The 26,173-nt window shown below is 48.0% G+C and overlaps 8 protein-coding genes across 8 annotated transcripts; 2 read left to right on the forward strand and 6 right to left on the reverse strand.

Annotated features, from left to right (window-relative positions):
• Positions 1–420: 420 nt before the first annotated feature.
• Positions 421–1,920, reverse strand: CTRU02_210643 (transposase; the record flags this gene model as incomplete). Its single annotated transcript, XM_070205485.1, has 2 exons — positions 421–1,454; positions 1,539–1,920. 2 exons carry the CDS (start codon positions 1,918–1,920, stop codon positions 421–423), a joined length of 1,416 nt encoding a protein of 471 aa, XP_070060728.1.
• Positions 1,921–3,413: 1,493 nt separating this feature from the next.
• On the forward strand, positions 3,414–4,877 carry CTRU02_210644 (uncharacterized protein; the record flags this gene model as incomplete). Its single annotated transcript, XM_036722104.1, has 5 exons — positions 3,414–3,567; positions 3,688–3,750; positions 3,804–3,897; positions 3,945–4,256; positions 4,310–4,877. The coding sequence occupies 5 exons, from the start codon at positions 3,414–3,416 to the stop codon at positions 4,875–4,877; spliced, it is 1,191 nt and encodes a 396-aa protein (XP_036586476.1).
• Positions 4,878–5,814: 937 nt separating this feature from the next.
• CTRU02_210645 (uncharacterized protein) lies at positions 5,815–7,050 on the reverse strand (the record flags this gene model as incomplete). Its single annotated transcript, XM_036722103.1, has 1 exon — positions 5,815–7,050. One exon carries the CDS (start codon positions 7,048–7,050, stop codon positions 5,815–5,817), a length of 1,236 nt encoding a protein of 411 aa, XP_036586475.1.
• Positions 7,051–8,350: 1,300 nt separating this feature from the next.
• CTRU02_210646 (arginyl-trna synthetase) lies at positions 8,351–10,296 on the reverse strand (the record flags this gene model as incomplete). Its single annotated transcript, XM_036722102.1, has 2 exons — positions 8,351–9,958; positions 10,015–10,296. 2 exons carry the CDS (start codon positions 10,294–10,296, stop codon positions 8,351–8,353), a joined length of 1,890 nt encoding a protein of 629 aa, XP_036586474.1.
• Positions 10,297–12,514: 2,218 nt separating this feature from the next.
• Positions 12,515–13,886, reverse strand: CTRU02_210647 (uncharacterized protein; the record flags this gene model as incomplete). Its single annotated transcript, XM_070205486.1, has 6 exons — positions 12,515–12,531; positions 12,582–12,921; positions 12,979–13,467; positions 13,523–13,655; positions 13,707–13,765; positions 13,860–13,886. The coding sequence occupies 6 exons, from the start codon at positions 13,884–13,886 to the stop codon at positions 12,515–12,517; spliced, it is 1,065 nt and encodes a 354-aa protein (XP_070060729.1).
• Positions 13,887–17,198: 3,312 nt separating this feature from the next.
• CTRU02_210648 (DUF221 domain-containing protein) lies at positions 17,199–20,378 on the reverse strand (the record flags this gene model as incomplete). The annotated part of the gene is made up of 6 exons (XM_036722100.1): positions 17,199–18,154; positions 18,202–18,597; positions 18,647–19,648; positions 19,703–19,995; positions 20,051–20,286; positions 20,370–20,378. 6 exons carry the CDS (start codon positions 20,376–20,378, stop codon positions 17,199–17,201), a joined length of 2,892 nt encoding a protein of 963 aa, XP_036586472.1.
• A 2,371-nt stretch (positions 20,379–22,749) lies between these two features.
• CTRU02_210649 (nadh:flavin oxidoreductase nadh oxidase) lies at positions 22,750–24,147 on the reverse strand (the record flags this gene model as incomplete). Its single annotated transcript, XM_036722099.1, has 5 exons — positions 22,750–22,875; positions 22,927–23,401; positions 23,459–23,488; positions 23,546–23,664; positions 23,719–24,147. The coding sequence occupies 5 exons, from the start codon at positions 24,145–24,147 to the stop codon at positions 22,750–22,752; spliced, it is 1,179 nt and encodes a 392-aa protein (XP_036586471.1).
• A 656-nt stretch (positions 24,148–24,803) lies between these two features.
• CTRU02_210650 (C6 transcription factor) lies at positions 24,804–26,126 on the forward strand (the record flags this gene model as incomplete). The annotated part of the gene is made up of 2 exons (XM_036722098.2): positions 24,804–25,161; positions 25,264–26,126. The coding sequence occupies 2 exons, from the start codon at positions 24,804–24,806 to the stop codon at positions 26,124–26,126; spliced, it is 1,221 nt and encodes a 406-aa protein (XP_036586470.2).
• Positions 26,127–26,173: the final 47 nt, after the last annotated feature.

Here is a 26,173-nt window from a genome sequence, read left to right on the forward strand (position 1 = left end):
TAAGCTATAATATACAGTAGTATAAAGTAATATCGAGTATCGTTTAGGATTATAAAGATATTATAAGATATTATAAGATATTATAAGATATTATAGGATGTTATAAAGCTTTACTAGAAAACTATACGTAATATAACAAAAGCGACGCCTAGCGCCTAGGGATATGCAAATCTATATAAAAGCTAATAGTTAGTAAATAATTATATAGAAATATATAAAAGCTTAAAAAATCGGAAAAAAAAATCAAAAATAAAGAAGATAAAAGAAAATAGAAGTATAATAAAAGATAAAAACTAAATCTTTATAAAATAGTAACGTACATGATAAGCGAGTGAGACAGACAAGCGAGTGAGACAGTAAACCAGACCTTCGCGACAATAATATCGAAATCTATAACAAGAAATCTTAGATTGATTAATACTACTCGGATTCCTGTTCTTCGGATGTTTCCTCAATAAATTGACATGTTCTCGCGTTGTGGCCTGTATTCCCGCATACGCCACACCGACGATGAGTCGTCTCAGACCTCACTTTGCGACCACTACTCCGTCGCGTTTCCTCTTGTAGTTGCGTGTCTGCCTCTCTTTGCGACTGTATATCCTCTCTAGTAGATATAGTAAGACTTCCTCCTTTCTGTAGACGTGTTTTCTTAGCCCTTCGACGCCGACTTAATATTGCATTCTCCTCTCGAAGGATTTGAACCTCTGACTCTAGTAATGCTACCCGATGCCCTAGTCCTTCTGTCCCTCTGGCTAGCTTACTCACAGCACTATAAATTGATGCTGGAGAGCTGCTTCGGTGGCGTGAGATTCGACTCTTAATAAAAGTAGACTGTGATCTTGCTTCGCTTGGGTTGCTCGGCGTCCTAGAGATCCAAGGGTCTGGTGTCTGAGGGACCCCCTCCTCAGGCGTTAGCGTTCGGAACTTTACATCCAGCTTTGAGAGAACACTTTCTGCATTCAAAGGGACAAGTCCAGCTCCTCGGAAACCTCCCTGGATATTTTTCCTCGTAAAAGACTGCTTAAAAGCTTCGTGAAATGCTGCAAAGAAATCTTCCTTCGAGATATGGGTTGTGCCTCGCCGCATCTTATTCTCAATTTGCCGACCGTAGGCATTCTTTAACGGCTGAAAACAACCAACATCTAAGGGTTGAAGTAGATGAGACGAGTGAGCCGGCATGCACAGTGTAATAATATTGTTTTCTTGACAAAAGAGCTCGAAGGCTGCGGAGTGGTGACTTTCATGACCATCAACAACGAGGAGGCGATATTTCCCAGACGTACGTGGTTTTGTATAAATGTCGAAGTGTCTGATCCAGTCAATACCTCTCTCGTTTGTTGTCCATCCATTTTCAGACGTTGCAATAGCCCAATCGCCCGGAAGAGAGGTTTCTGTATACCAGCTTGAGAGGTGATACTGGCCTGCAACGATGATGTATGGCGGGATGCTCTCCCCTTGGGAATTAATAGCCTAGATAACTGTAACCCATTCCCTATTGCCAGGCTGTGTCATCTTCGTATTTGAACGCCTTTCAGCACTTGTAACAACCATTCCAGAAGCAATAACGCCCATCATAAAGCCGGTCTCATCAAAGTTGTAGATATCAGCATCAGCAATACCATACTTCGCAATTGTATTCTTCACAAGCGAAAACCAGCCACGAATCACCTCTGGATCTTCGCATTGAGCTCTCTTATAGTCATACTTGCGAAAGAAACGCGTCCTAAGCTGTGGTTGTCGCTTGACGAAATTAGAAGCCCAGCGCTTCCCAACTGGAGGCGCGTCGCGCTCTGCGAGAAGTCGATTGGCCATTTCTTCCACACCACTCAGCCGGGGAGGAAATGATCGCGCATCTAGGTCGAGAATATACTCAACTATTGTCTTCTCTTCTAAATCTGATAAATTCCGTGAATTAGGCATGCTGTCGCGTCGTGAGACTATTCCCTTTAGTCGCCGGCTTAATGTTGCGTGACTGACTGTATAGAGTGCACCTGCGGCCCGAGCACTAAGTTTTGGGTCATTTCTCATTGCTTGAAGGGCAATTTGTAACCTTCTTTCAATACTAGCTGATTCCATGATTTATTGTAGAGGAAAAGGTGCCGGTCGCGTCAAGGTGCGACGGTCGCGGTTTACTGTCTCACTCGCTTGTCTGTCTCACTCGCTTATCATGTACGTTATAGAAAGTATTATAAATTTCTATATAGTAGGGGTTATATACCTAAACTCTGCTTAGCGTAAGGAAAAGGAAGAAGTTCTAAGCCTTACTAAATTCCTATTTATTTATCGATTTGCGCGTATAGACTATATACCTAATCAACCGGAACCGGAAGATCTAACCTCCGACGGATTATTATAAAGCCTTGTAGGAGGCTATAGTTCTATATAGTAAACCCTTATTTCCTAAAAAGGTAAATACTTACCTAGAAATATATAAAAACAAAAATCGTTTTACGCGAGATTACATATGTTTACGCTTATAAGGTGTTCCTATCACTACCTTGAATTTTGACCCAGTGCGCCCTGCGGACTGCCGTAGGAACCCGCGGTCCCAACCCTTCTAGAATGTGATACTCGCAAGCCAGGCCTGGAGTAATGAAGTGTATGGTCCCAACGAGAAGTTTTTTTTTTCGAGATATGAGGTATGCCCAGTTCGTCTGCAGGGTACGCTCCTGAAATGTAACGACCGACGACATGCTTATTGACTAGGGTCAGGTAGAAGGGTTTGAGTCGTACCCCGTGTTATGCCCTCGTGGCGTTATGGAGAACTCACAAACGTGTATTGTACCAGAAGGAGTGGGGGTTCGCAGACGGACGTTGCCTCATTGATCCCAGTAATGAAGCCGGAGTCGACGGTGCCGTACATATCTGTGCACTACGGAGCAGATAAACTACAAAGTTTGTTCTTGCAGCAGGTTGGTTGTCACCTCAAGTGTGACATCGTACTTTTGCTCCGACAGGGGGATGGCCTTCTTGGCCAGACACTCGGTACCTGAGCCAATCCAAAAGGTCGGGACTATGGCCTGGGAGCAAAGGTTCGAGGAGGGAGGTAATTGACGCCTTGCAAAACCTTTGTTATTTTACCTCGTACCCTCCACTACCCCTTTTTGGCACAGAAAATGATGACCAGGTGAGAGAGAGGCGAGAGAAGTTGTCCGATAAAGTTAGGACCAGAAGCCTCCCCGAATAAAGCGGATATCATCTGGGGTCCGCCCGCCACTCTGTCCATTTTGTGTGCCTCGTCCCTTCCTCTCCCCTACCTAGGGCGCCTTGTCGGTTCGATCGGCAACGGGAGGCGACTCCAACCGTTCTTCGTCTTCCAAGTTTTTGGCTGTGGAAGCTAGCCTCCCCCCGAAGCCCCAATCTTCGCCACACACTGGGCCGAGCCAGAGGAGGCTACTCGTGAAACTATCACGATGAGTGAGTCGTGGACGTACCATACCCCGCCGGGGACAGAGTCCACGGGGCCTACGATCACGGCTGTCGCGCTGGCATTTACGGCGCTGTCGCTGATCATCATGTCACTGCGACTCTACGTTCGTATGGGAATGCTAAAGGCAGCAGGCTCAGGTAAGCCATACATTAGAGTTCAAAGATTTGAAAATGCGTGTACAGAATATTGATGTTATGAATTGTAGATGACTGGATCATTGTTATTACTTGGGTAAGCTTGAGTTCAACTAAAGACGAAGAACTGGTTTTCTAACCTTGCGCAGGTTGCGGCCTGTGGTTTTGCCATAGTCAGCTCGATTCGTAGGTTTATCCCCTTACAGCTTGTTTTGTTTTGATTCTTACAGATTTTGAAGAAACGAAATGGGGTCTTGGACTCAAGAAACTAGAAGACATGCCAACAGAGAACCTCTTCAATTTTGGTCTCTTGCAGTATGCTGGAGCGCCGTTGTAAGTTTAATGGTCCTAGAGCAGCGGACGAGTCTAACAGGCTTCAGCTACATCACTAGTATCCTTGGATTCAAACTTAGTTTGCTTCTGTCTTACTTGCGGTTCATACCCAAAGGAATCTATAGATGGAGCACATTCGCAACCATCGGTCTCTGCATAGCCTACCACATCTCCTTCCTGGTCGTACAAATTAACCTCTGCACACCGGTACGATTCACGCTTAGAACTCATTGCACAGCTGCTAACATACAACAGATCGCCAAGCAGTGGGATCCCACAATCACCAACGGGTCATGTATCCCGGGAGTTCCCTTCTATACCAGTATGGCATCTTTGACAATCTTCTTCGATATTGTTGTGTATGTGTCCTACGGCCCCCAGCTTTGTCTCCAAACTAACAAGCTTTCCACAGAATGCTCCTTCCCTTTCCCGTCCTCGTAACCTCCAAAATCCAAAAGCGCAAGAAATTCGTTCTTCTCGGACTCTTCGGACTCGGAGCTTTCATTACCATTATCCAAATCATCCGAATCCAAACCGTACACTCCCTCTCGAACTACCTCGACTCCGCGCCCCTGATCATGTGGTCAGCCATCGAGAACAACCTCGGCATCATTGTAACCTGCGTACCGACGCTCGCACCGCTGGTAAAGTACTTCAACGAGAAGAGCAGATCAGGAAGCAGGAGCAATAAATACGGCGGAGCAAGCGGATACGGACGTAGTGGCGCAACCGGCGGAGGAAATGTAGGAAGCCGATACGCACTGCAGAGCTGGAGGCCGGGAAAGAGCGGGATGCAGCCCCTAGGCAGTGGAATCGATCACAGCGAGAACGAGGTCGGTATCGAGGGAGGTGTAAGAAGAGGGCAAGGGAAGGGGTCAGATGACGAGAGCGCGGATTATCATCTTGACGCGCCGGTCATTGTCAAGAAGACGGAATTCGTGGTCACGAGCGATCCGCGGGAACCTGGGCAAGCTGTTTGAGAATCCAAAGCATAGCTTGGCTGGTGATGGATGACTTATTATTAATTATTTATAATGCGCAAGACTGTAACGACATAGACTGCGCCGGTCGCGTATCAGTATCCCGCAAAATTGTTCGCTACCTCTCGCGCGAAGTCAGACACAACACCTTTGATATTACCACCATGTATTAATCCTCTTCTATAGTCATGATGTGGAAGGAACCAAAAGTAGAATACAGGGAGGCAAAGAAATCTTGGACTGCTCAGCAGCAAGTTTTGTTGGAATATTATCAAGAAAAATGACATAATAACCTGCGCGGAAGGAAAGAGGCTGATCTTCAAGATGGTCCATAAGACAGGCAGGCGCCCGAGCTGTCACTCCATGATGGAACAAGCGGACAAAATGCTAAATGTACTCGTCATAGAAAGACACGCTCAGAGCCCATTGATCCGTCAAGAGGAATAAGAGGCTATTAGAGCTGTAGGATGGTCCGGATCTGTATCTTACACGATATAGCAACACAGTACCAGTCTCTGTTGGAGCGGTTCAAGGCAACTGGACAAGGATGAAGAAAGGATCATGGTAGTATAGCACTCAAAATTATGGAAAAGGGGGATCTTCGCGATGATGAATGACAACTAAGCCACAGAAAGGGAGGAATGACAAGGACGGAGGCGCGGGATAACTAAGGCGCGGGCGGGCGGTATTGACGGATTCCAATTGCTACTGAGTACCTAAAGGGAGAGAAAAAACCAGAAAATCTCATCCCATACAGACCATAAACAGTCCCCCCGGTATTGCTCAATCTTTGATAAAGAGTGCCAGCCAAGAATCTTGAAAGTTGCCAATGAAAGTACTGCAAGAACCAGTTTTTGTCCCAATCCCCATCCCATCTCCATCTTCCCTGTTGTTGTCTTTGTCGTCCTTAGCTTCCCTCTCGGGTGACTCAAAGCAATCAGTAGGAAGCGGCACTGGTGCGGGAAAGAAAGAGGTATTCATCATGACTGGATGGCTCTTTCTTGATGACAGGAGTGCCCAACTGACCCAGTGGTCCCTGTCGGTGCTTGGCCTGCTCATCGTCCTTCATTTCCCGGGTAGCCTGTGGCTTCTGGGCTGTTCCCTCATGTTCATCGTTGTCGCTGAAGTATCTTTCAGCCTGGTTCACGAAGAGGCCTCTATCGCGCGTATCACTAGACATTTGACGCGCACGAGAGCCCAAGCGGGATGGCTGGGTACCAGAGCCAGAGGGTTTGTGCACACGGCCGCTCTGAACAGCATTGATGGCAGGGTAGTCGTCCTTCAAAAGCTCTTTCAACTCTTGCAGCTTCTTGCGGACCTCACGGCTTTTATGCTTGTTCTGCATGGCCTCAGCGATGGCTTCAAGCTCAATGATACCATCAATGGCGGGGCCACTCTGAGCAATAGATTGAGTCAAGGGGGCATTGCCTGGAATTATAGCTTGAGCAGCGGAACCCTGATACTCTTGGTCGTCATATAGGTCGTGCTGGGCATGAAGGTTGTTGCCATAGTTGAGCATTTCCGAGTTCTGCTTGACCACGAGATGTCGGAAGAGCTCGGTGGGGTATTTGCCGCCGTTAATAGCGACCATGGTGAGAACGTCTCGCTGACTGAGCTGGCGCTTCTCCAGCATCTTGACGGTGACTTTCTTATAAAGAACATTGTCCTGGACCTTCTCACGCCAAAAGTTGGTCTCGATGTCTTCCAAAATGATTTCCAACAGCTGAGAATCGACCTTTTTGATCATGCTGCGGATGAAGTTCTTGGCGTCGCCAATCCGGTCCTGGTACCAGTCATGGTTGGCGTCAAGCACAGCCTTCTCAGCCCAGTTCTCAGTGTTGCATCTGATGTAGAGATCTTTGAGGACTCGGTTGTATTCACCGCCGTACTGAACAGGAATGATGGCCTCAAGGGCAAGAAAGTCAACGAGATCCGGGCGGCGTTCACGCTCAGGGAGGTTCTTGTCCTTTAGAGAGTTGCAAAGAGACTGGTAGATAGCGTTGTCGGAAATGCAGCGGCGGAAAGCGTTGGAATCAATACGAGTGTGGACACGACCTAGGAGGGCAGGGGTGAATGCGACCGCCTCACGAATGTTGGTTTTGGCCTCAGTGGCGCGACGGACTCGCTCCTCGGCCGTGATGACCGTAGTACCTCGATCGCGTCGGCCGGACATGATGAATAACAAGGTAACTGTGCTGTGGTATATCGAGTGTTCGCAAGGAATTTAGTTGTTAGCTGGGATTCAGCGAGCAAGTCCGATGGTTGATCGAGTTGTGTTTGTGGAAGTTTGGTGGCTGCAAGTACAACGAAACGTTAGAGATGACCAATTTAACAAATGAGGAAACTGCCACTCACCTTATTCAACGTAAGAAAAGCCTTGGAGATGCTAGCAGAACCAATATAATCAGTTGTTGTTCGTTCTCTGAGTAGAGAAAGTCAGGTGCTCAGACCACATCAAGCGGTGGGGTGGTGCAGGAGAAGGAGGAGAAGGAGGAGAAGGAGGAGGAGGAAGCGAAGTAAAACGGAGGTTGAGAGGGAAAGAAAACAAAACTTCGACTTGAGGAGAGTGAGAATCTCAAGGCCAACTTGGAGAAGTAACGGAAAAGAAGGATGATTCAGTGGTTGAGTGGGCGTGGCAGAGGTGAAATATTCTCTTGGTGGCGGACGGGGAAGGAACGCACCTTGTCTAGCAAAGGCAGGAGCGACTGGAAAAGGCAACTAGGATAGTTTGCCCCCTTGCCGTAAATGAGAAATAGAATGGAAAACTTGAACTGAAAACCTCCTACTTCTGCTATTATTCAGCTGGAAGTCGGAAATATTGTTGTTTTGGCACGGCGAGAGTGTCAGCAGGATGAAGGGGACGGAAAGGCGCCTCTTTGTGTGACAAGAAGAGGCGATGATATTCTCGCTAGATTTCTCATAAGTTTTTCAAGTACCTAAGGTAAGGTACGAACAGGTATCTCAAAACTTAGTCAAAAAGAGAAGGTGTGTTCAAGTGAAGTACGGTGGTTGCCCAACCAGGAATTTGAAAGTAATGTGTCATTGTTCGAGTGAACAATCAGCCTGGCCCCATTCCAACGCTTAAGGAGTTCCAACATCTACCCAGCGGTCTACACTGAAATCCGGTTGCAAATAATGTGCTGCCCAACCTCCGTAGCACGTTAAGAACTCTTGGATGTTGACGGCAGCTTTTATTCCCATCAATGCTTAGAATGTAAGACGGATGGATGTACTAAAGTGGGTTCAAATTGTTTAGAAATGCAACATGCGACTACCGGCCCAGCCCATGGTTCGCAATGTGTACTCATTTCAGTCATCAGGTCATCATTCATCGACCAGCCCCAACAGCAAGTGCCAAATTCCAATCACATCCTTAGGCCATACTCACCCAAAGCAAACAAACAATGCTAACCATGCTAACCTTCCCAAAAGGAAACAATTTAATACCCCAAAGCACGTCCAGGCCTTAAAACCTAAGTAACCAAAGGCCGAATCCCCAAAACCTTCATCCCATTCTCCAATACCTGTCTTGCATTTTCATACAATACTGCTCTAGCAAGATCGATCTCTGGTCCTTCGGCGGCTTCTTCATCTTCATCAAAGTCGAGGCATTCAATAAGCTGTTCAGCCAGTCTATACAAGAAAGACAATACTGCAGACGGCTCGAGGGACTTATATGCCGCGTTGATCACATCGGGATACTGTGCCATAAGTCGAAGAAGGTTAGTATACTCCTCCTCCTGGAGGAGAGTATAGTCGACCGCCGTGACTGCGGTCGGATCTGCCCCAAGTTCCTTCAATGTCAAGCTAAGGCGAGTATATGCTAGTTGGAGTGCAGCACCCGTTTCTCCCTCAAACTCTGTCATTTTCTTGCTGTCGAACGAGTATCCGTTACTGCGTTTGGTATGCATATCTTGCGCGATTAGAGATGTGATACCGAAGGGCTCGGCTGCAGCAGGGGGAGCCTCGCTATTTTGGTCTGCCGTCATTGCGTCTTTCACAGCTGCCGCACACTGATCCAGCATGTCTCCCAACAAATGCGCATTGCCAAGCTGGGCAGAAAGGTCTTGAACCTTACCGAAGCCGACGTGCTGGAGCTTCTTAGCAAGTTCAACGAGACCCATGAGCTCGATAGCCTTGATAACACGAGCAAAGTGACCGTCTTGCTCTGAAGCGACGACGTAAATCATCTTGTCGAATGAATGCTTCTTCTCGAGATCAAGCACGTTCGCAATGTCTCTCAAAAGATACATGGTGGTACCGGTGCGCTTGCGCAACACTGCCGTGCTCAACCCCTTCGCACCATGCTTTTTGAAATCAATGATCCAAGATCCCTCACTCTCCTCGAGAACGCCCTTGTCTTTAAGGACAGCCTCAACCTGAGCAATAGACTCGGATGTTACCTGGGACTCGCCATGGTATTCGTCAAACTTGATGCCCAGTCGAGCGTAGGCTTTGGTGTAGTCCTCGACATATACGTCGCGGAATTTCTTCCACAATGCCATTGCATCAGCATCCCCGTCTTCAAGGCGCTTGAAAAAGGCGTTACGCTCAGCGTAGATTCCTTGGGATTCGATCTCGGCCGTACTTTTGTTATCGAGTTTGGCCTTGTGACTTGCTTCGAGTTCAGGTTTGAAGGCCTCTTCGATCTTGCCGTATACATCAAGGAGATGCCGGATAGGATCCTTTTGGAACTCTTCTTCAGAACCAAACCTATCCCAGCCGACGGCGAGAAGGGCAACTTGCTGGCCCCAATCCCCTAGATAGTTCAGCCGAACAACTTCCCATCCCATTTGCTCATACAGATTGGCAATAGCAGCGCCATTTATGGTGCTGCGAAGATGCCTGCCTTCAAACTGGCTAGCAATATTGGGGGATGAAAAGTCGATAACGACCTTCTGCCGTCCCAGGTCCGGAGATGATGCATCTCGCTGACCAAAGGATTTGTCGCCTCCGTAGAGCTCTTTGCGATCGGCAATAAAGGGTAGGAGAAGTCTGGGCAGGGTGAAGGGAGAAGAGAAGATTCGGATATGGATGCCGTCGACGAAAGGGAACGTGTAGAGGGGAGACTTAGGAAACTGGAAAAAAAAACTCCTTCTTTAGCAGGAATTCGCTAGCTGAGACAGTCAGGACATACTTTATCGAGAAGCTTTGCCGCGACATCTGCATTTGCTTTGATTTTGAGACGAGGAAGGATGACTGCCAGATCGCCCATGGCAATGGTTGCTGTTGTTTGAACAGCGTCATACGCAAGCGCGGGGTCACATTCCGCGATCTCGGCCACGATTTGTGCTATGTAAGATCGGAATATGTCGAGTGGCCGCACCAGGACGTCGGCAACAGGAAAGGAAGGAAGAGGAGTGTCAAGGCTCAGCCTCTCGAGGGATGATTGAAGACCGTTAATTGAGAGAGTTGCCATAATTACCGTTTGCTTGCTATTTGGTATCTTGCACTTTGTGCTACGGCGTTTGATGAGAAAGAGGACAAAAACAGAAAATGACCCTTATCACAAATGACATGGGGACTTTGGACTCCTTCTTCATCGGAGGCTAAGCTTTCACCGAGTGGGGTGGGATGGTTAGGCATGAAGAATGTTACCGTTCGCCCAAAGCGGGAGCTATGGATTGGACATAAATGCAGCCTTGAGTTGGTCGCCTCACCGGCATCAATTCAAATGTCCAGTGTGGGAGTGCATGAATTCTGTTCGCCCACGGAAACAAACAAAAACTGTGATAGGTCGCCTTACTTCAAAGCTTTAAGAAGCTCCCATTGGTCTTTCTTCATGACAAGACCACAGTTCTGACCGATAGGCTTGCCCGAAACAACTCACACGAAAGCCAAGGGTGTCAGCACATATGTACGTCCGACACGTGGCGGCCCAACAGAGCCCAGTGGCTTGAAGGGTGAAGAACAGCGGCGAGAAAGGCGAAATCGTACCACAACACAGTTTAAAAGCAAGCATTCAAAGGGATGCGTCTCAATTTTGTGTCCCTCAACGTAAATTGCTTTGATGACGGCTAAGCTATCAGCCCACCGTGCGACAGGAATGCCACAGCTAATGGAAGTGAATGAGCGTAGCGCCCGCTTGCATCTCAGATTGTTTCCGCAAGCTTATTCGTCCCCATACTATTAGTGATATTTTTTGCGAGCATGATCGAACCTCTTTTTTGTCCTTAGTTTAGGCAGTCGTTGGTGTTTGCCGCAGAGGCAGATCCTAACGTAAGGTGTACGCTAAGCTTGGAACACCGAGAACATCCCAAGATCAGATCCTACCTAGGGAATACATTATGATTCAGAAAAAGAATAGAAGTGCTCAAAATTGTGTCTGAAGATTGCGTTGGCCCTCCTTCTGTCTCATGTGTCTACTCAAACCAGTATGACCAGCCAAGGATTCAAAGTCATTCTGCCTGTCTTCTTAATCTCAAGAGAAAATGGAATCAACCGTTCTTTTATTCGACTCAGAATTACGCATATGCGATTCCAACTAGATTTACGCAGAATTGATGTAGGGCAATTCTTATCTTAAACGTAGGAAAAGACATGTGATTCGGTGGGGAAATGACGTTTTCTAAGATTCTCGATGTTGCGCCGAAGCCAATGCGTTCTCAGTCTTATGATGCAAAGAGCGGGCTGACTGGTTTTACTTCGTGTGTTAGGAACTCAGGGTTGATGAGAAATATACGTCGTAACTCCTCGTCCTTCTTTTCTTTTTTGTCTTTTCTTTTTTCCCCCTTAAAGAGTCCATGGTTATGTGGTAATCTCGAGCATCTCGCGGGGAATTTGATATATTCAAAGACTTAGCACGCCAAAAAGCCACTGCGACTATGCAGATATCAAAATATAAGCAAAAAGAATAATCCCCAGTTTCTAAGGAACCCAAATATTGAGCACATGCGTACTTCAGATGTGCGGCAGCCCAGCTGAGCCTAGTAGTATGGACAGTCAAATACGGCGACCAGAAAAGATTCTTCATTTTAAGACATGTTTTTGTAATAAGCTCTATGTAAAAAGTGTGACGAGTTTCGGTTGCTAAGCACCAAGGCCATGCTGCAATTTTAACACAAGAGCAAGCAGACATAGCATAAAAGGAAGACGCAATAGCCATTGGGGCCAGACGAAAGTGTAAAGTCAGCATGCCGTTCAGCGGGGTTTCTAAAACTTTCCAGAATGCTAGACAGTGATAAAATAAGGAAGTTTTTATAAAAATCCGAATTTTTTGGTCATAAAACTTTCTCTTGATGGTGTTATGAGTGAAGGCTAGTTCCTTCGACAGATGCACGCGAAATGTAATTCCAGTATATCGATGCAGTCTCGCTCTGTGGGCACCTTGTGCTTCCCTTAGGGCACGCCTATCCAAAACGTTGACCTTCAGGATGTTTGCGATTACTATTGAAACGCATGCCACTCGTAGGAGATATTGGACGCCGATTCCGTTGAAAACCAGCATTGTCATTGGTACCTTCTGCCATGTTATGCGTGAAAAGAGGAGTTGCCTCGCGACTTGTTAGCTGCGAAAGATTTGGCCAAAGAAACGGCTCAAAAGCGATGACTGCTTACATTTGTGAACTTACTACTTCTGGCTGATTGCCGTTTCAATTTCTATCAAGTCAATAATCTTGAGGTTTCATAAGGGACACTTAGATCATAATCTTACCTTTGGAAATTGGGCAGTTTTGATTAGTAGTGCCATCCTTGCCGCATTACAATTCTCCATCATATCGTCACATTTATCTTTGAGGCTGTTGAAGAATCCGAAAAGCCGCGCAAGCTCATTAAAATCCCCGCGGATATTAGATAGAAAGGGATAGAATTCTGAAGCATCACCAGGTTGCCCGTTGTGGTTCGAAAAGAAATAGACCTCTGAGGAAAGGAACGATTCAACCGTTTTCAGTGTCTCATGGAGATCATCAAGCGACTCGTTGAGCACTTCTTTCAACTCCTCAAGGCTTTTCTCTAGCGTTTCGAACTCTCCTTCGTGCTTCTCGAAATCAGAACCGCTTGAAAAAGGCCGGAGTTTAGAGAAAAGTTGCTTTTGGCCCTGAAACTAAACGTTATATTAGATGTCATAATTCTGTCTCCGATAGGTTTTACAGAAACTCACAAGATTGGTGACTCCTTCATTACAGTTTTGAAAGAGCAAATCCGATTCACCTTTGATATGGCTAAACCTAATTCCCACAATCCTGAGGAAGTATGTCCTTGGATCCAATATTGGCAATTTTGCGTCGTCATTTCCACAACTGAGGGGATCTAGCTCTATTCCACTTTCTTCAAGGTCATAATGATACCTCATAACCTTGCCTGGTATATCTTCGTCCATATCAAACCATGTGTCAATAGCTAGATGGGCGGTCCACCTCCACTTGTCACGACCACTAACCATGCATGCAACGTGTCCTGCGTAAATACCATGCACTTCAGAACTTTCGGAAGTGGCTAATGAAGACATTAAAAATGACACGTCGTGGGAGGTTCGGAGAGGTTTTCCATTGGACTTCTTGATACGCTTATCACGCAGTAACTCGTTGCTGGTACGCCAGACACGAAATGGCATGTGAAAGTTAAGGGCAAAGATAGGGGGACCAATAGACTGTCGAAATTTTCTGAGCATTGAGGAATGACAAATTACAGAGAGTTGAACTTACAGCAAATGATACACTAACAGAGGCTCTGGCGCATATATGCTTCTGGAGGAAATCTCCCAGGAGGCTGGCAAGAGATTCAGGAGCTGTTTTAACGAGTGCAAGGATACTCCAGCAGTCAAGGTCAGTGATGTAGCTAAGGAGATTCAGCCAATAGTCTCAAAAGAAGAGCACAATAACCACTTACATCAGCCGACGTTCTGCGTCGATTGGCTCGTTGTCGATCTTTCCGGGAATTGCATATCTCTATGTAGGACGTTGGTTAGTTGATGGGCGCCTCAAAAACAACTCGACCGTTATTAAGAAACGTTCTACTTTTTTCAGTAGCTCGAAAGCCAACTGTCGTGCCGACAGTGCTCCGAGACATGGCCTCGAAGTCCACTTTCCATCCTTTTCATTATAGCTCCCGTCTATTAACCACCCCATTTTCTTCTGTGGTCCATCATTGTCACCTTCAAGCAAGTCTCCTAACCGTGTATCAGAGCATATGTCCAGAACAGGCCGAACCCGACCTTCGTGTCTTGCAGAATCGTCGTCAAGTTGCAGGAAGAACTTGATTTCATCTTCTGGAGTTTCAAAACGCAGCATGGTTCCACAATATTTACTCCATGCTAAATTTTCCCATTCGTAGGAGATTTTGTGGCGTTCGGAGAATCTCTCTGGCCATTCGAAAGGCCCTTGTGCTGGATGCGAAGCCCCTGACCTTGGCTGGCTCATATCCTAACGAGGCGCACGCCGAAGAAAACGGAAGTTTTGGGACACCGATTAACCAGTGACGTGGTGGCTAAAGGGAAATATAGTCTGATTTTCTCTGCCGATCGCTTTGTTGAAACCTCGACGCCGTGGGTGTGGGTATTCTGCAGTCGTCGGTTTTATTCAAATGAGGATGTTTGCGATAGTTGTGATGCTGTCTGGCTATAACACTGTCAACTCAGCAACAAGAACAGCGGGGAATCTGGCAATATGAGCATGAGTCCACAATCACTGTATGCTAGTCTGCCCGCAATAGCACTGGCTGTGGCAGTAATTCGGATCTGATGGTCGGTGTCGAACCAGCATGGACTTACTTATAAGGCGCTGAGGTAAGTTCTAAGCGGAGAGGCTCACACATATCGCCGCAACGCCTATGGCTTGCAGGCTGGTGATGGCTGCCTAAAGACAAAAAGAGGGTGTGAGTGACGTGGCCAGAAATGCTGCCGCCAAGACGAGCAGCAACGTAAGAATGACCATCTTGGGGGCTTCCTATTCGTTCTTGGACTTGAATTTGTCTTCGAGGAAGTGATGAATTTCGCGACTGGCTGCCAATGCAGGGCCACTTTGTATGGACGAAATAAGATTGACAAGGTGGCGCCTCCATAATGGAGATAGGGTGCCGAAAGTAGAGAGATTGCGCTGAAGCTGCAACCACGATTATGGTCAGATAGCAAAGGATATAACTCACAACGATCCCCTTTTCAACAGTCGTTTGCTAGGAAATTCAGAGAATGTCAAATCACATAAGTTCAGAAAAAGACGTTATCAAAATAAGTCGTGGTACAGGCAAGGCACCTGGTTGCCAAAACGTTGAAAGGGGAATGTCGGTCTTGGGTAATCAGGCTCCAGCAGCCTGCTGCAGGACTCGCCATCCCATGCCCTTGTTTCCGATGTTGATTGGTGGGTAATAAGTAACAGGATAGCCTCATGTGAGTTTTGGCTGGGAGAGAAGAAAGTTACTGCTGTGTTTTCAAGCTGTACTAAATGATTTCACATAAAAAGAACCCATTGCATTTAGGCATGGAAAAATGCCAATCAAGGGAGTGCAAACTCGGCTAGGCAGTCTTGAGTTGCTAAGCCGTGTGATTGCTGCGTACCCACCGATCTCAGCCAGTGGCAGTCATCTTCAAAGCCGAGGGCCGGGCATACCATTACGCGTGCGGCCCGTTGCGAAAAGAGGTGCCATTACTCTTGTGCCCTCTAAAGCCTTCCACATGTCAGCTCAGCGTGGATGTTATTGTGATTCAGCTGTACACAGAATTTCATGTGGCAATAACAGTGGCACCCATGCCCAAGCAACCAATTAGGTAGACTTAGATGAAAAGTAAAGAGAACAAATATCGTTGAAGCTAACACAGTCCTACATTAAGGTGCTATGTCAAATCTCCTTGCCTTATAAAGAAGCGCCTGATTTAGCCACAACGCAAGCCAAATTTTAGGAAATATAAGGATGATCCTTGCTCTAATTGTGACTTCGTTTTATTGATTGATTCAGATGAGACTCCGAGGAGAGGACGTTCATAATTCTTATTGTTTTAGCAGTGTGAGGGGGTGTGTGCATACATGTCGGAACTTTGGCGATTCGCTGGAATGACTGTGGTGACGGGTATAAGCTGAGTAGTTTTGAACTGAATATGAAATGACTCCACGGCGATGATATCGAGTACAGCAGGGCACCAAGTTCGGGTCAAGTGACATGAACGGTGAGGAACTCTTATTGGGTGCATATATTGCATTCACCTGAGGCATCATCAACCTGCAACCTTCATTTCAATAGTGACGCGCATAACAGCGTTGGAAAAGAAGATGGTGATGAGCATTCTTTTCACATTAAAGGTTGTAGGCCGTTTGAATGAATCACAATCCGCCGAAACAATTGTCCAAGAAAATGGGCAGACGGTAAAATCGTCCTTGGAAAGGGAGAAAGGGGGCTCCTGTGACTATTGTACAGCGATCATTTGCGTCAATACAACGGCTTGAGGGTCGAATCTTCATCATTGCCTCATTTTGTTCCTCGATAGGCAATGAACGGCCACTGACATATACGCCGAATACTCCCAACACGCCCCAAATAAGAAGTGCCCGTTATTTAGCAGAAGTCAGCCTCGTTTCTGACTGCTCATAGTGTCGTTGTGGACAAGGAGAATACTCCAGACCTCACTTTTTCCTACAATAATAGCTCGAACTGGAGGCTTGGCAGAGGTGCCCACTACAACCTAAGACTTGCTTCAATACTAACTTGCCTGCGCAATCATATCTCATACCTCAGATTCCGATTAAGGTTTAGAACATGGCTTCAACATGTCTACATGCTGATGAGATATGCTGGAGGTGCAACGGTGCATGCAATGGAATATGACGGCAGCACGCAGAGCGACGGTACAACTGGACATGAAGATACTTTTCTTCTAGTACAAAAAGTTACAGAAGGGGTTACAGGACACGATATTCTAGTGTAGTATCAGCCCATAGAGTTCAATTAAATAGGTTGGAACAAAAAGATATTGCAGACGGCTTGTGCTTCAGCTTTATTTGCCGATTCGTCCTCATCTCGTGCTCAGGCGGCTCGGCCGCCTCTAGAGAAGCCCCTACCCGTACTTTGTTTTCCCTAGTCGCATCTGTATACGTATATCAATGGCGTACATGCCGTAGGTTGGGCTCTCTTTGTACCAAAATGATGTCGCAGACGGCTTGTGCTTCAGCTTCAATTGCCGCGTGTCACTAAGCAGGCACCTTGCATACGAATACTACGTCGAATGGTGGCCTTGTAACCCTCTTCACTCTAGGTTAGCCGGAATGTAACTCTGGACGCAACCAGCTTGACGAGAATTGAGAATTTCTGTATTGCAAAACGCAAAAACAACATCTATCATTAGATCGCTTATCCAACGAAAAAAACACCGAGCGCCACGCTATTCATTAAACTCTAGTATAATACTCTCGGCACCCAAAACGGGGCCTTTTGCAAATCAACTTCTATCCGACCCTTGTCGTTGAGTTCTGCCCCTTCGTCGGTACAACCCACCACCTTACGACAGTGCTCCACTTCCTGGAGGCTGACTCCGGCCGGGTCTCGGGGGATCCACACCGTTGGGGGCGGCGACGCCATTTCCGGTGGCCAATACGCACGGCGGGCGTAATCCGGAGGGTAGGTCATGGTGGGGTCCGGAAGATCATTAGGAATTAGACGGCGGAGGGTAGCAAAATCGTCAAAGATGCCGGGATGCAGCCATCGAAGAACGCAATTGGGCTCGATGGATGGGTCGGGCGACACCCAGTATGAGAGATAGCCAAGGGGGCCCGCCAGACCCCAGTTGGTAGCCGTTTCCTGGGCTTTCTTGAGGAGCGCACCGGTGGACCAGTCCCTGATAGAGACCATCAAACCACTCGCACCTTCGACGCCGCCACGAGTGCCGTTCGTTTCGTGGACTGGGCCGTCGAAATCGTCGGCGGGGTCCATGAAATCGGGGTATGAATTGTTGATGTCGATATCTGTGAGGAAGTCGTCTTGAGGGTATTGCACACTCATTCCACTATTGAGTTCTTCGACTTCCATAGCAAGTGCCCGAGGGATGCTATAGAGCAAGGGCGCCACTGCCTCTCGTAGAGAAATGTGAACCAAAGCGGTGAAAACCAAAAGGCCAACCATGAGCGCTACTGGGGCGTAGGCCTCACGTAGAACGAACAGACCAATGAGGCAGACGATGGAAAGGTAAAGTCCTACCAGCAGATGCATGAGTGCGCGGGGATACACGAGCCCGCGAGTGTCGATGGCAGAGTTGCTGACGTAGGTAAGGTTGTATTTGTAAACAAGGTAGATCAAGTAGAGGCCGACAGCGGCGAACCCGAGAACCACCGGTGCGATACACGAGTAACTTATAGCTGCAGAAGTCAGTAAAAGAATAATCGGAAGCAGCTGAGAGACTCACCAATGACGCCCATGTTGGTGAAAACAGGAAAGATGGCGCCCCAGTGGATAGGACGCTCTCTATGCCATATCCTGAAGAGTCCTCGAGGGTTGTCAAAGCTCTTGGCGAGGATGTGATGCCGGACTATGTCGAAGGCTCGGACGAGAGACGCGGCGCCGACAGCCAGGCATTGGATCAGAATGTAGGAGATGTAGAAGTTTGAGGCTTTTGGGAGGTTCTCGGCGAGGAGGTCTTTGGCGGAGAAGGGGTCTTTGAGGACTTGGGCGAGTGCGGCGGAGGCGGCAGATGTGAGGGTCGTGACAAGAAAGACCTGGACCACTTGGAAGGCGAAGTATGCATGTTGAACAAACAGTTCAATCAAGGATAAGGATGGGACACCGGCCAGGCGGGCGCAACCTAGTGAGTGTTAGAGCGGTGACGGACATAAGACGGATTGCAGCCTCACCTCTTAATATCCACGGTACGATAGCCATCAAGAAGGACAAGGCTAGCGCAGGCAATAGACCGCTAATGATGCCAGTGACTGCTTGGGGCAGTTGCAATATCCATTTGAGAAATGGAAAAGTATCGGCGAGAAACGTAATGTTCGAAATGGCACCAACGAAGGCCGATGGCAGGGACCAGAAGATGATGGCAGCAGCGATAAGTGCTCGCATCGCAAAGCCCCTGACTATGCGTTCAAACCACTGCATCCTTAGCGAGCTCCACACAACTTCGTCAGGATGCATGCCGATATACCGCGGGGACATATGCAACGGCCGGTTGTGCATGAGAGTTTGGCATGCCCGTTCCGCGTCGGCTTGAGAAGAGAACTCGACAAAAGCGGCAGGCAAGCGGTTGCCTTCACCTTTGAGGAAACCTCGACGAAGCTTATTAATCTGCTTTGTCAGTGCCTTGATGCGATTTCGTGTCCACTTGATGGTATCGACGCGACGAAAGAAGTTCGCCAAAGGGCGATGGTAGGGCCGCTCGCTAGCTCCAATCCACTGGGCGGCAACGGAGCCGTTGACATCAGGTAACATGGTATTCTGGTGGTAAGGGAAGCCTTTCTCGGCGTCCTCCGATTGCTCAGATGTTCCGGTCGGGACCGGGCTCGGGACGGTTTCGAGATTGAGAGCCGCTTTCGCTTCCTCCTTTAACTGCTTATTGCGCCGCCGGTTCGCCATCTTTATCAGACGGATCTCAGCCTTCTCCAGACGTGTGGCGGTCTCGTCACGTTCTTTGACTAGCCTTTCTAGGTCGCTCGTATCTCGAGGAATCCAAACGTTTCTGACCGTGTCTCCGAAAACCTTTCGCAGACGGGCGGCATCCATGTATTCGGGAGGGACGCAGCTGAATAAGACTGTTCTCGAAGACAATCGTTTGGCGTAGTATGGTGATAGCAAATAGGCATGGCGAAGATTAATGTAGTATATGCATTCACGGTATATGGTGAAAAGGATGAAGCCTGCAGAGAAGTATCAGTATGTCATAGTAGATTGAACTAAGTGGAAGGAGGTACCAAAAAAGACCCAGGCAACAAGAGCATGGACGAAGAATATATGCGAGTCCTTGATGTTACCGATAGTGATACGGTCGAGCTGTGACAGTCCACCGCCACCGCTGGCGTGGATTGCCATTAAAGTAGGCCATGTGATGCCGCAACCTACAGCACATATCAAGGCGAGAACCTTGAGATAGCGTAAGAACAGGAAGGCATCTAAAGAAGAGTGATTGAGGATGAAAGTATCAGGAACATTCCAAAATGGTTTGATCCAGTCTAGCCAACCCGTCGGCAGGGGTAAGCTTTGCTCACTGTCGGCCGGTCAGTTGGAGCAACATAACGATGAACGGACAGTGAGAGCCATACTGGGAGAAGAAGTTTCTCAGAATCGAGCGTGGAGAGTATACGCGATCGCTTTTCCGACGAAGAACCCAGAATAGCAAGACGCAGACGACGGCATACACGAGAACGGGAATGAAAGTAGTAAGGAGTGACATTAAAGATGACGAGTCAGAGCCATCGAACGGCAGTTTGCTCAAGGTTCCACCCGTGGAGTTATCCCGGGCGGAGCCGACTCGATCGTCACCTTGGCCAGTGACCGGCTGTTTTACGGTTAGCTGAAGGAATGGATGAGATAGAGAGAGAGAGAGAGAGAGAGAAGGATGATGATAGGGCAGTGTCTCACAATGTTCATCTTGCCAGATCTCCCACAACATGTCTCTCGCGCAAGATCCGGGAAGGGCGGCGACGCGACAACGCTGTTGGTTTGATAATTGTATTTGACGTCGCGAGCTTGGAGATGCTGACAGAAGATGGAAATTGGGCTGGGGACAGTCGCCTCATTAAAAAAAACCGGCTGGAAACCGCCGCGACCTTGCAGCTTTTAGCGTGGTGGGCGATGCTGCTGGGTGGGATTGATTGGGCTGGATGGATTGGACGGTTTTCGGTGGCCGACCGTTGCGCAGCCTCCGCTCTTCTTCTTTGTTGGGCTTATCTGAAATTTCGATGGTCTAGCTGCCGCTCATCCGTTGTTATTCGATGTTATCATGAGCTAGTCAGCGTACATTAAGCCCTCAAGATGGGCGTATGGGCGTAGCCATCCGATGGGGGGGTTCCCTAGTGAGTTTGGACGAGACTGGGAAGTGATGGACAGCTCAGGGCACAGAAGAGGCGGGTGAAGGGCTGAAATGGCAAAGGAAACAGGCACGACAGGAACCACGCTAACTGTGTGTGGAGAGCGGGGGGCTCACTAGTGGGGCCTGGACCCGCCCACCGCCGATGGAAAACACCCACAGGTACGGACGCTGCCTTAGCAAAATCACCATTGGCTGCCTCCCCTTTCGCTTGTGATGAGGTAATCCATCCCTCAAATCCAATGGTTAGGGAACCGAAGTGGGTCTCTAGATCCACCAATAGAACTCGGTCGTCGCCCAATTGACTTTACAACCAAGAAACAAATGCCCCGTCAGTTCCGGGGTTATGCTGTTACATGGCACTGCCACCCTCCTTGTTAATTCAACGGCATATCTGAAGCTCTCACTCTGCAGGGTAGAAATGAGTTGCCCACTTTGCTAGGAACAGCGAATCCGTTAAACGCAACGTCATATTTGACTTGAGCAAAACGTGAATGCCATTGCGTCAAAGCTAACCACTCGATAACCTCTAGTAAGGTAGTTTCACCCCGCTGACGAACAGTCTATTTGACAACAGTATCATCACAATCACGCTACTTGAGCTCTCAAACGGATGGTGCCTAAACTGGAGCTCGTTTTTCCTACCCACCATTACGATGATATGCGGAGTTCCACGTGGCATTCCATCTCTTCAAAGAACTTTGTTTACTGACTAATCACCTCCCAGATGTCATGCAGGTGGCTCAAGAAAGCATCTTTGATTGTTTTTGTTGAAGACGGAATGGGGAACAGTCGGCCACACTGTCAAGAGTAACCGCAGCGCGTTTCACGTATCCACCTATTCCCACTTGCTTAGAAAAAATATTCGCATTCTATTCCTAACTGTTGCCGGCTTGGCTCTTACCAGTGGGGAAACAACCTAGCAAGGCAGATTCTACCAAGTCGCAATTCCACACCTTGTTGTCACGTATAATGTGATTCTTTGCAATCTCTTAAGCAATGCCGATGCTGTTTTTTTTCCCCTCTTTTGTCCAAAGACTGTGTGCAACAGCAGAATATGGCGATATTGGTGACAGATCAAATCTGCTCTACCCTTTTTAACTGAGCTTGCAACTGACTACACCCTTCCGCTGTCTGAAGGCACCTATACAACTGCTCTATATAGCGATCGAATGGAGATTTCCTTAAACTAGAAGTGGCAGTCGAAAATACCCCTATATTTTATGCCTAGAACTAAATGATATTGCAGGCATAGAAAGTGTGATTCTGCCTTGCTGCCGTACCCCACTGGCCACCTTTAACAGGCCTCCCGAGACAAGTGTGAGCTTCGCCCGAGGTAATGACATTCTTTCTAAGACCGCACATTTATTCAATTCTTGGACGCCACCGAAGTATATTGTGGAGTGTTCTGCAGCTCTTGGGGCCTGCCATTTGCAGGCTTTGACTTGGTTTCGTGGAGAAAATACCCTCTACTGGAATTTATCGGCATCATATGACAACCCTAACGAGCCTAGGCGACCAGACAGCGAGTTCCTCTTATGATCGGACTTTCGAGCTCTCAATAGGACTCTCTGTCAATCTCACAGCCACTTCCACTGTAGATATAGGTGGCGGACTATTTACTCGAAGGAAGCTGTATTTGCTAGAAGCTGCAGCAGTTGTCATAGCAAGCACGGTTCCGGTAAAACCGGTTTGAGAATCGCGGCAGTGCCTTGCTGCTTTGATTAAGATAAAACCTTAAAAGATGAACGCAGGCACCATTTGATTGTAGTTCGCTTTTGACTCTGCCCAGGTTTTCAGATCACATTGGAGAAAGAGCAAAAAGGCTGTGTGAGGTTGTATTCAAGCTCAAAATTGTCAGCTAAACAATGACAGAAATGTATTTATGCCGTCTTCTACGACTTTATCATATATAAAACGATGAAGATACTTCTATACCATAGCTGCAGGCCAATCGTTGTAATTTTCATCAGCAGTCTGGTAAGGACCGTAAAAGACGTTACTTCCACGGTCATTCTCTGCAAATGCAATGCCATGCCTGATTCTATTGACGACATCCTGGAACGATATTAGATCAACACATCGAAAGACTTATCAAATATGGCTTACCGGATTGTACAAGAACGGCCTGCCGAACGCGACTAGGTCGACCTTGCCCTCTCTAATCAAGCAATCGGCTTCCTCAACAGTGTAGCCGTGATTGGCCATCAGCAGTGTCGAACTATCGGGACCTTTGACAATCTTCCCAAAATCAAGGATAGGATCGTAACCCTTAGGGAGGGGATAGCCTTCAGGTCGATTGATGCCAAGAAATTCAGTGCTCCCGTTGTTTTCGGCGCCGCGTCGACACAAATTGATCATTCCAACCTTGCGGTTGACCAAGTCACTGATCAGGTACTTGTACGTCTCCTGCATCTCATCGAAAGTCACAACAGAGTCGTTCAAGTGGTCGGTTGGGCCGATTCTGACACATATGAATTCAGGGCCACCGAAAACGGCCGCAACGGCATCAACAACTTCCAAAACAAAGCGACATCGGTTTTCCACCGAGCCGCCGTATTCGTCCGTCCTCTTGTTGGCACGGCTGTGCGAGTTCCCGTTAGGCATGTTCAAACAATAGGATATTAAGCCAAACTCTCACCTGTTGAGAAACTGTTGTGGCAGGTAGCCGCTAATGATGTTTAGTAATTGCTGGTTATTCGCAATTCAGAAAGGAGGTCATAGATACCCTTGGGCCAAAAGTTCCACACCGTCAAATCCAGCTTCCTTGGCCAGTTGGCATGAACGTTGGTACAAGTTGACTATTTCTCTCGGATCATCGATTGCCGCGACATTTTCGGTGTGCCCCTTTAAAATCGGAAGTGTCAGCTCTGCGCGCAACGCTACTTCGGGTTTGCTCACCGGGTTGCCTGGCAGGTCGCGATACTTGCCACCTTCGGCCTTGATGGCTGAAGGAGCTAGAACAGCACCTCCATGCTTCTTCTTCACAGGCATTTGGTCGTGCTGAATACGACCCGCATGCCAGGCTTGGAAGAATATCTTGCCACCTTCGTTGTGTACCGCGTCGGTAACCTTTCGCCACGCATCGGCATGTTCGGTTGTGATCATGAACGGGGCGTGTTCCCAGTGACAGCCGGTCCAGTCGATCAAAGTCCCTTCGGTGACAATGAGGCCTGCACCGTCACGGGCTCTGTCAGAGTAGTGCGTAGCTTGTGCAGGACCTGGCTTGTTGTCTTCGACGCAGCGATTGCGGGTAAGAGCCCCCATGACTACACGGTTGCGAAGGGATAGTTTGCCCCCAACCCTTACAGGCTCCAATAGGCTCGACATTGTGAATTATGGTGAGTGAAGTCTCCTAGCTTATGATGTATCGGATAGCATCTTCATCAAAGTGGCCACAAGTTCAAGGTGAGGAGAATACCAAGATATTTATACTCAAATCGCAGTCACTCAATTTGATACGAACATGACTTCAAAGCCCTTGGATTATCTCATCTCTATCCCAGATCCTTTTACACGCTATCCATTAAAAATGGACAGGCGTTGAGAGTATTGATATCTCACCAGCGAATAACATAACAAGGATTCCGATCCCTGTCCGGAGAGATCAGTGAGATGGACCACTAGCGTTTCTGCGCCCAATGAAAGGCTGCCGTCTCCGAGACTCTGTCCGATGAGCTTATAAATCTGATACCCAGTCGCGTCGGCCTCCCAACGTCATCCGCACATTTTGCACTCATTGACAGTCCCCGAAACTCTTGGTCTCTCTCAGCTGTCTACGGGCTGTCATTTGGAGTGCAAGTATGGGGAATCTACGCGCTTGTCTTCAGTGCCGTGAGTCAAAGCGGAAATGCTCTCGGAAGGATCCCTGCGAAGTCTGTGACTCGTGCCGATACAGGAACCTCCGATGCAGTGCTGCGACGGTAATACCGGCGAAGAGGCCGACTTCTGATGGCAGACATGTAGAGTCACCTATGGTGGAGCCAATGTCATCACCACTACCACTCGCGGGCCTCTCTCAAGACACAATTGCCGAGTTTGTCAATAATTATCTGGACAAAGTTCATGGTGGATGCCATAGCATCTTTCATCCAGACACACTGCGGACTCAGTTGCGGCAAGGTACAGTGAACAAGACTGTGCTGTACGCTATTTGCGCCCTAGGATCCAAATTCGCCGCAGATAATGGTAAGAGGGCAGCAGAAGACTCACTTGCTGCCGAAGCCAAGAGGTTATTACACGCGGATCTTGAAAACATTTGCATCGAGAACGTGCAGGCATGCATCGTGTTGGCGGCCCTCAGCTCCGGGAACTCCCAGCCTTCTTCAGGAGCACTATACATTCGTAAGTCATACTATGACTTTGTTTCATTCAGAAACTCTTTCCAGGAAACAGAAATGTAGTTCCTAGAAGACGCCGATAGAGTCTCCATCTGACGGAAACTAGGTATTGCTGTCGGCATGGCCGAACTCTTGCATCTAGGACAGCCACGAAGCTTTGCTAATCAAGACTCCATCCTCACCCATGAAACTTCAAGGAGGATATGGTGGTCGCTCTACATAGCAGAGCGATGGTGCTTCTCTGGACTTGGCCTCCGTTGTCGCATGGATGATGCTGACCACTACCAAGAGGGCCATGTTCCACCCATGGATGACTTTCTATTCTTCTGTCTTTCTGCCGGCGATCCGAATCCCTCTAGCATTGTTCAAAAACCCGGCCTCTGGAGTTTTATGATCAAACTCACCAGCTATTTCGGTTCTATCCAGGATCTTAACCGGCAAATCGCCACAGGCGGTCTCCTCGCATCTGCCACGAAAGATAAGATCAAACAGCTCGGGCAGCAGCTCGAAGACTGGCATCGCTCAATTCCTTTGGACATGCAGATGACCGCTGAGAACCTAGAGCGCTGGATAAGAAAGGGTTTGGCTAGGCCCTTTGTGTCACTCCACCTAACCTATCACCATTTTTCAACACTACTTTACTTTCACTTTCTCGAGGAGCAGCACCGGCGGCCCACCTTGTACGCAAATGCATGCAACTATGTTGCTCGCTGTAAACACCACGCTACTTCTTTCAGCAGTCTTCTCAGTCTCTCTCGCCAGGCAACGGAGACCGAAATCAACTACTCGAATGTCGGCCATATGATTGTAGTTTCTTCATCAGTACTCGTACACACTCTTCTATTTGGCGACATGCATGAGCTTCCCGAAGCACGGCAGAAGCTGAATTCCAACTTTGACGCTCTAATGCGACTTCGGCGCTACTGGCCGGCCACGACAGCGATGGTAACTTCTTCCATTCTATTGTAATGACTGACACACGGGAACAAACACTAACAATCTTTCCCAAAGATCAA

The sequence above is a fragment of the Colletotrichum truncatum genome (assembly GCF_014235925.2).
Source record: "Colletotrichum truncatum strain CMES1059 chromosome Unknown Contig_0007, whole genome shotgun sequence".
NCBI lineage: Eukaryota > Fungi > Ascomycota > Sordariomycetes > Glomerellales > Glomerellaceae > Colletotrichum > Colletotrichum truncatum.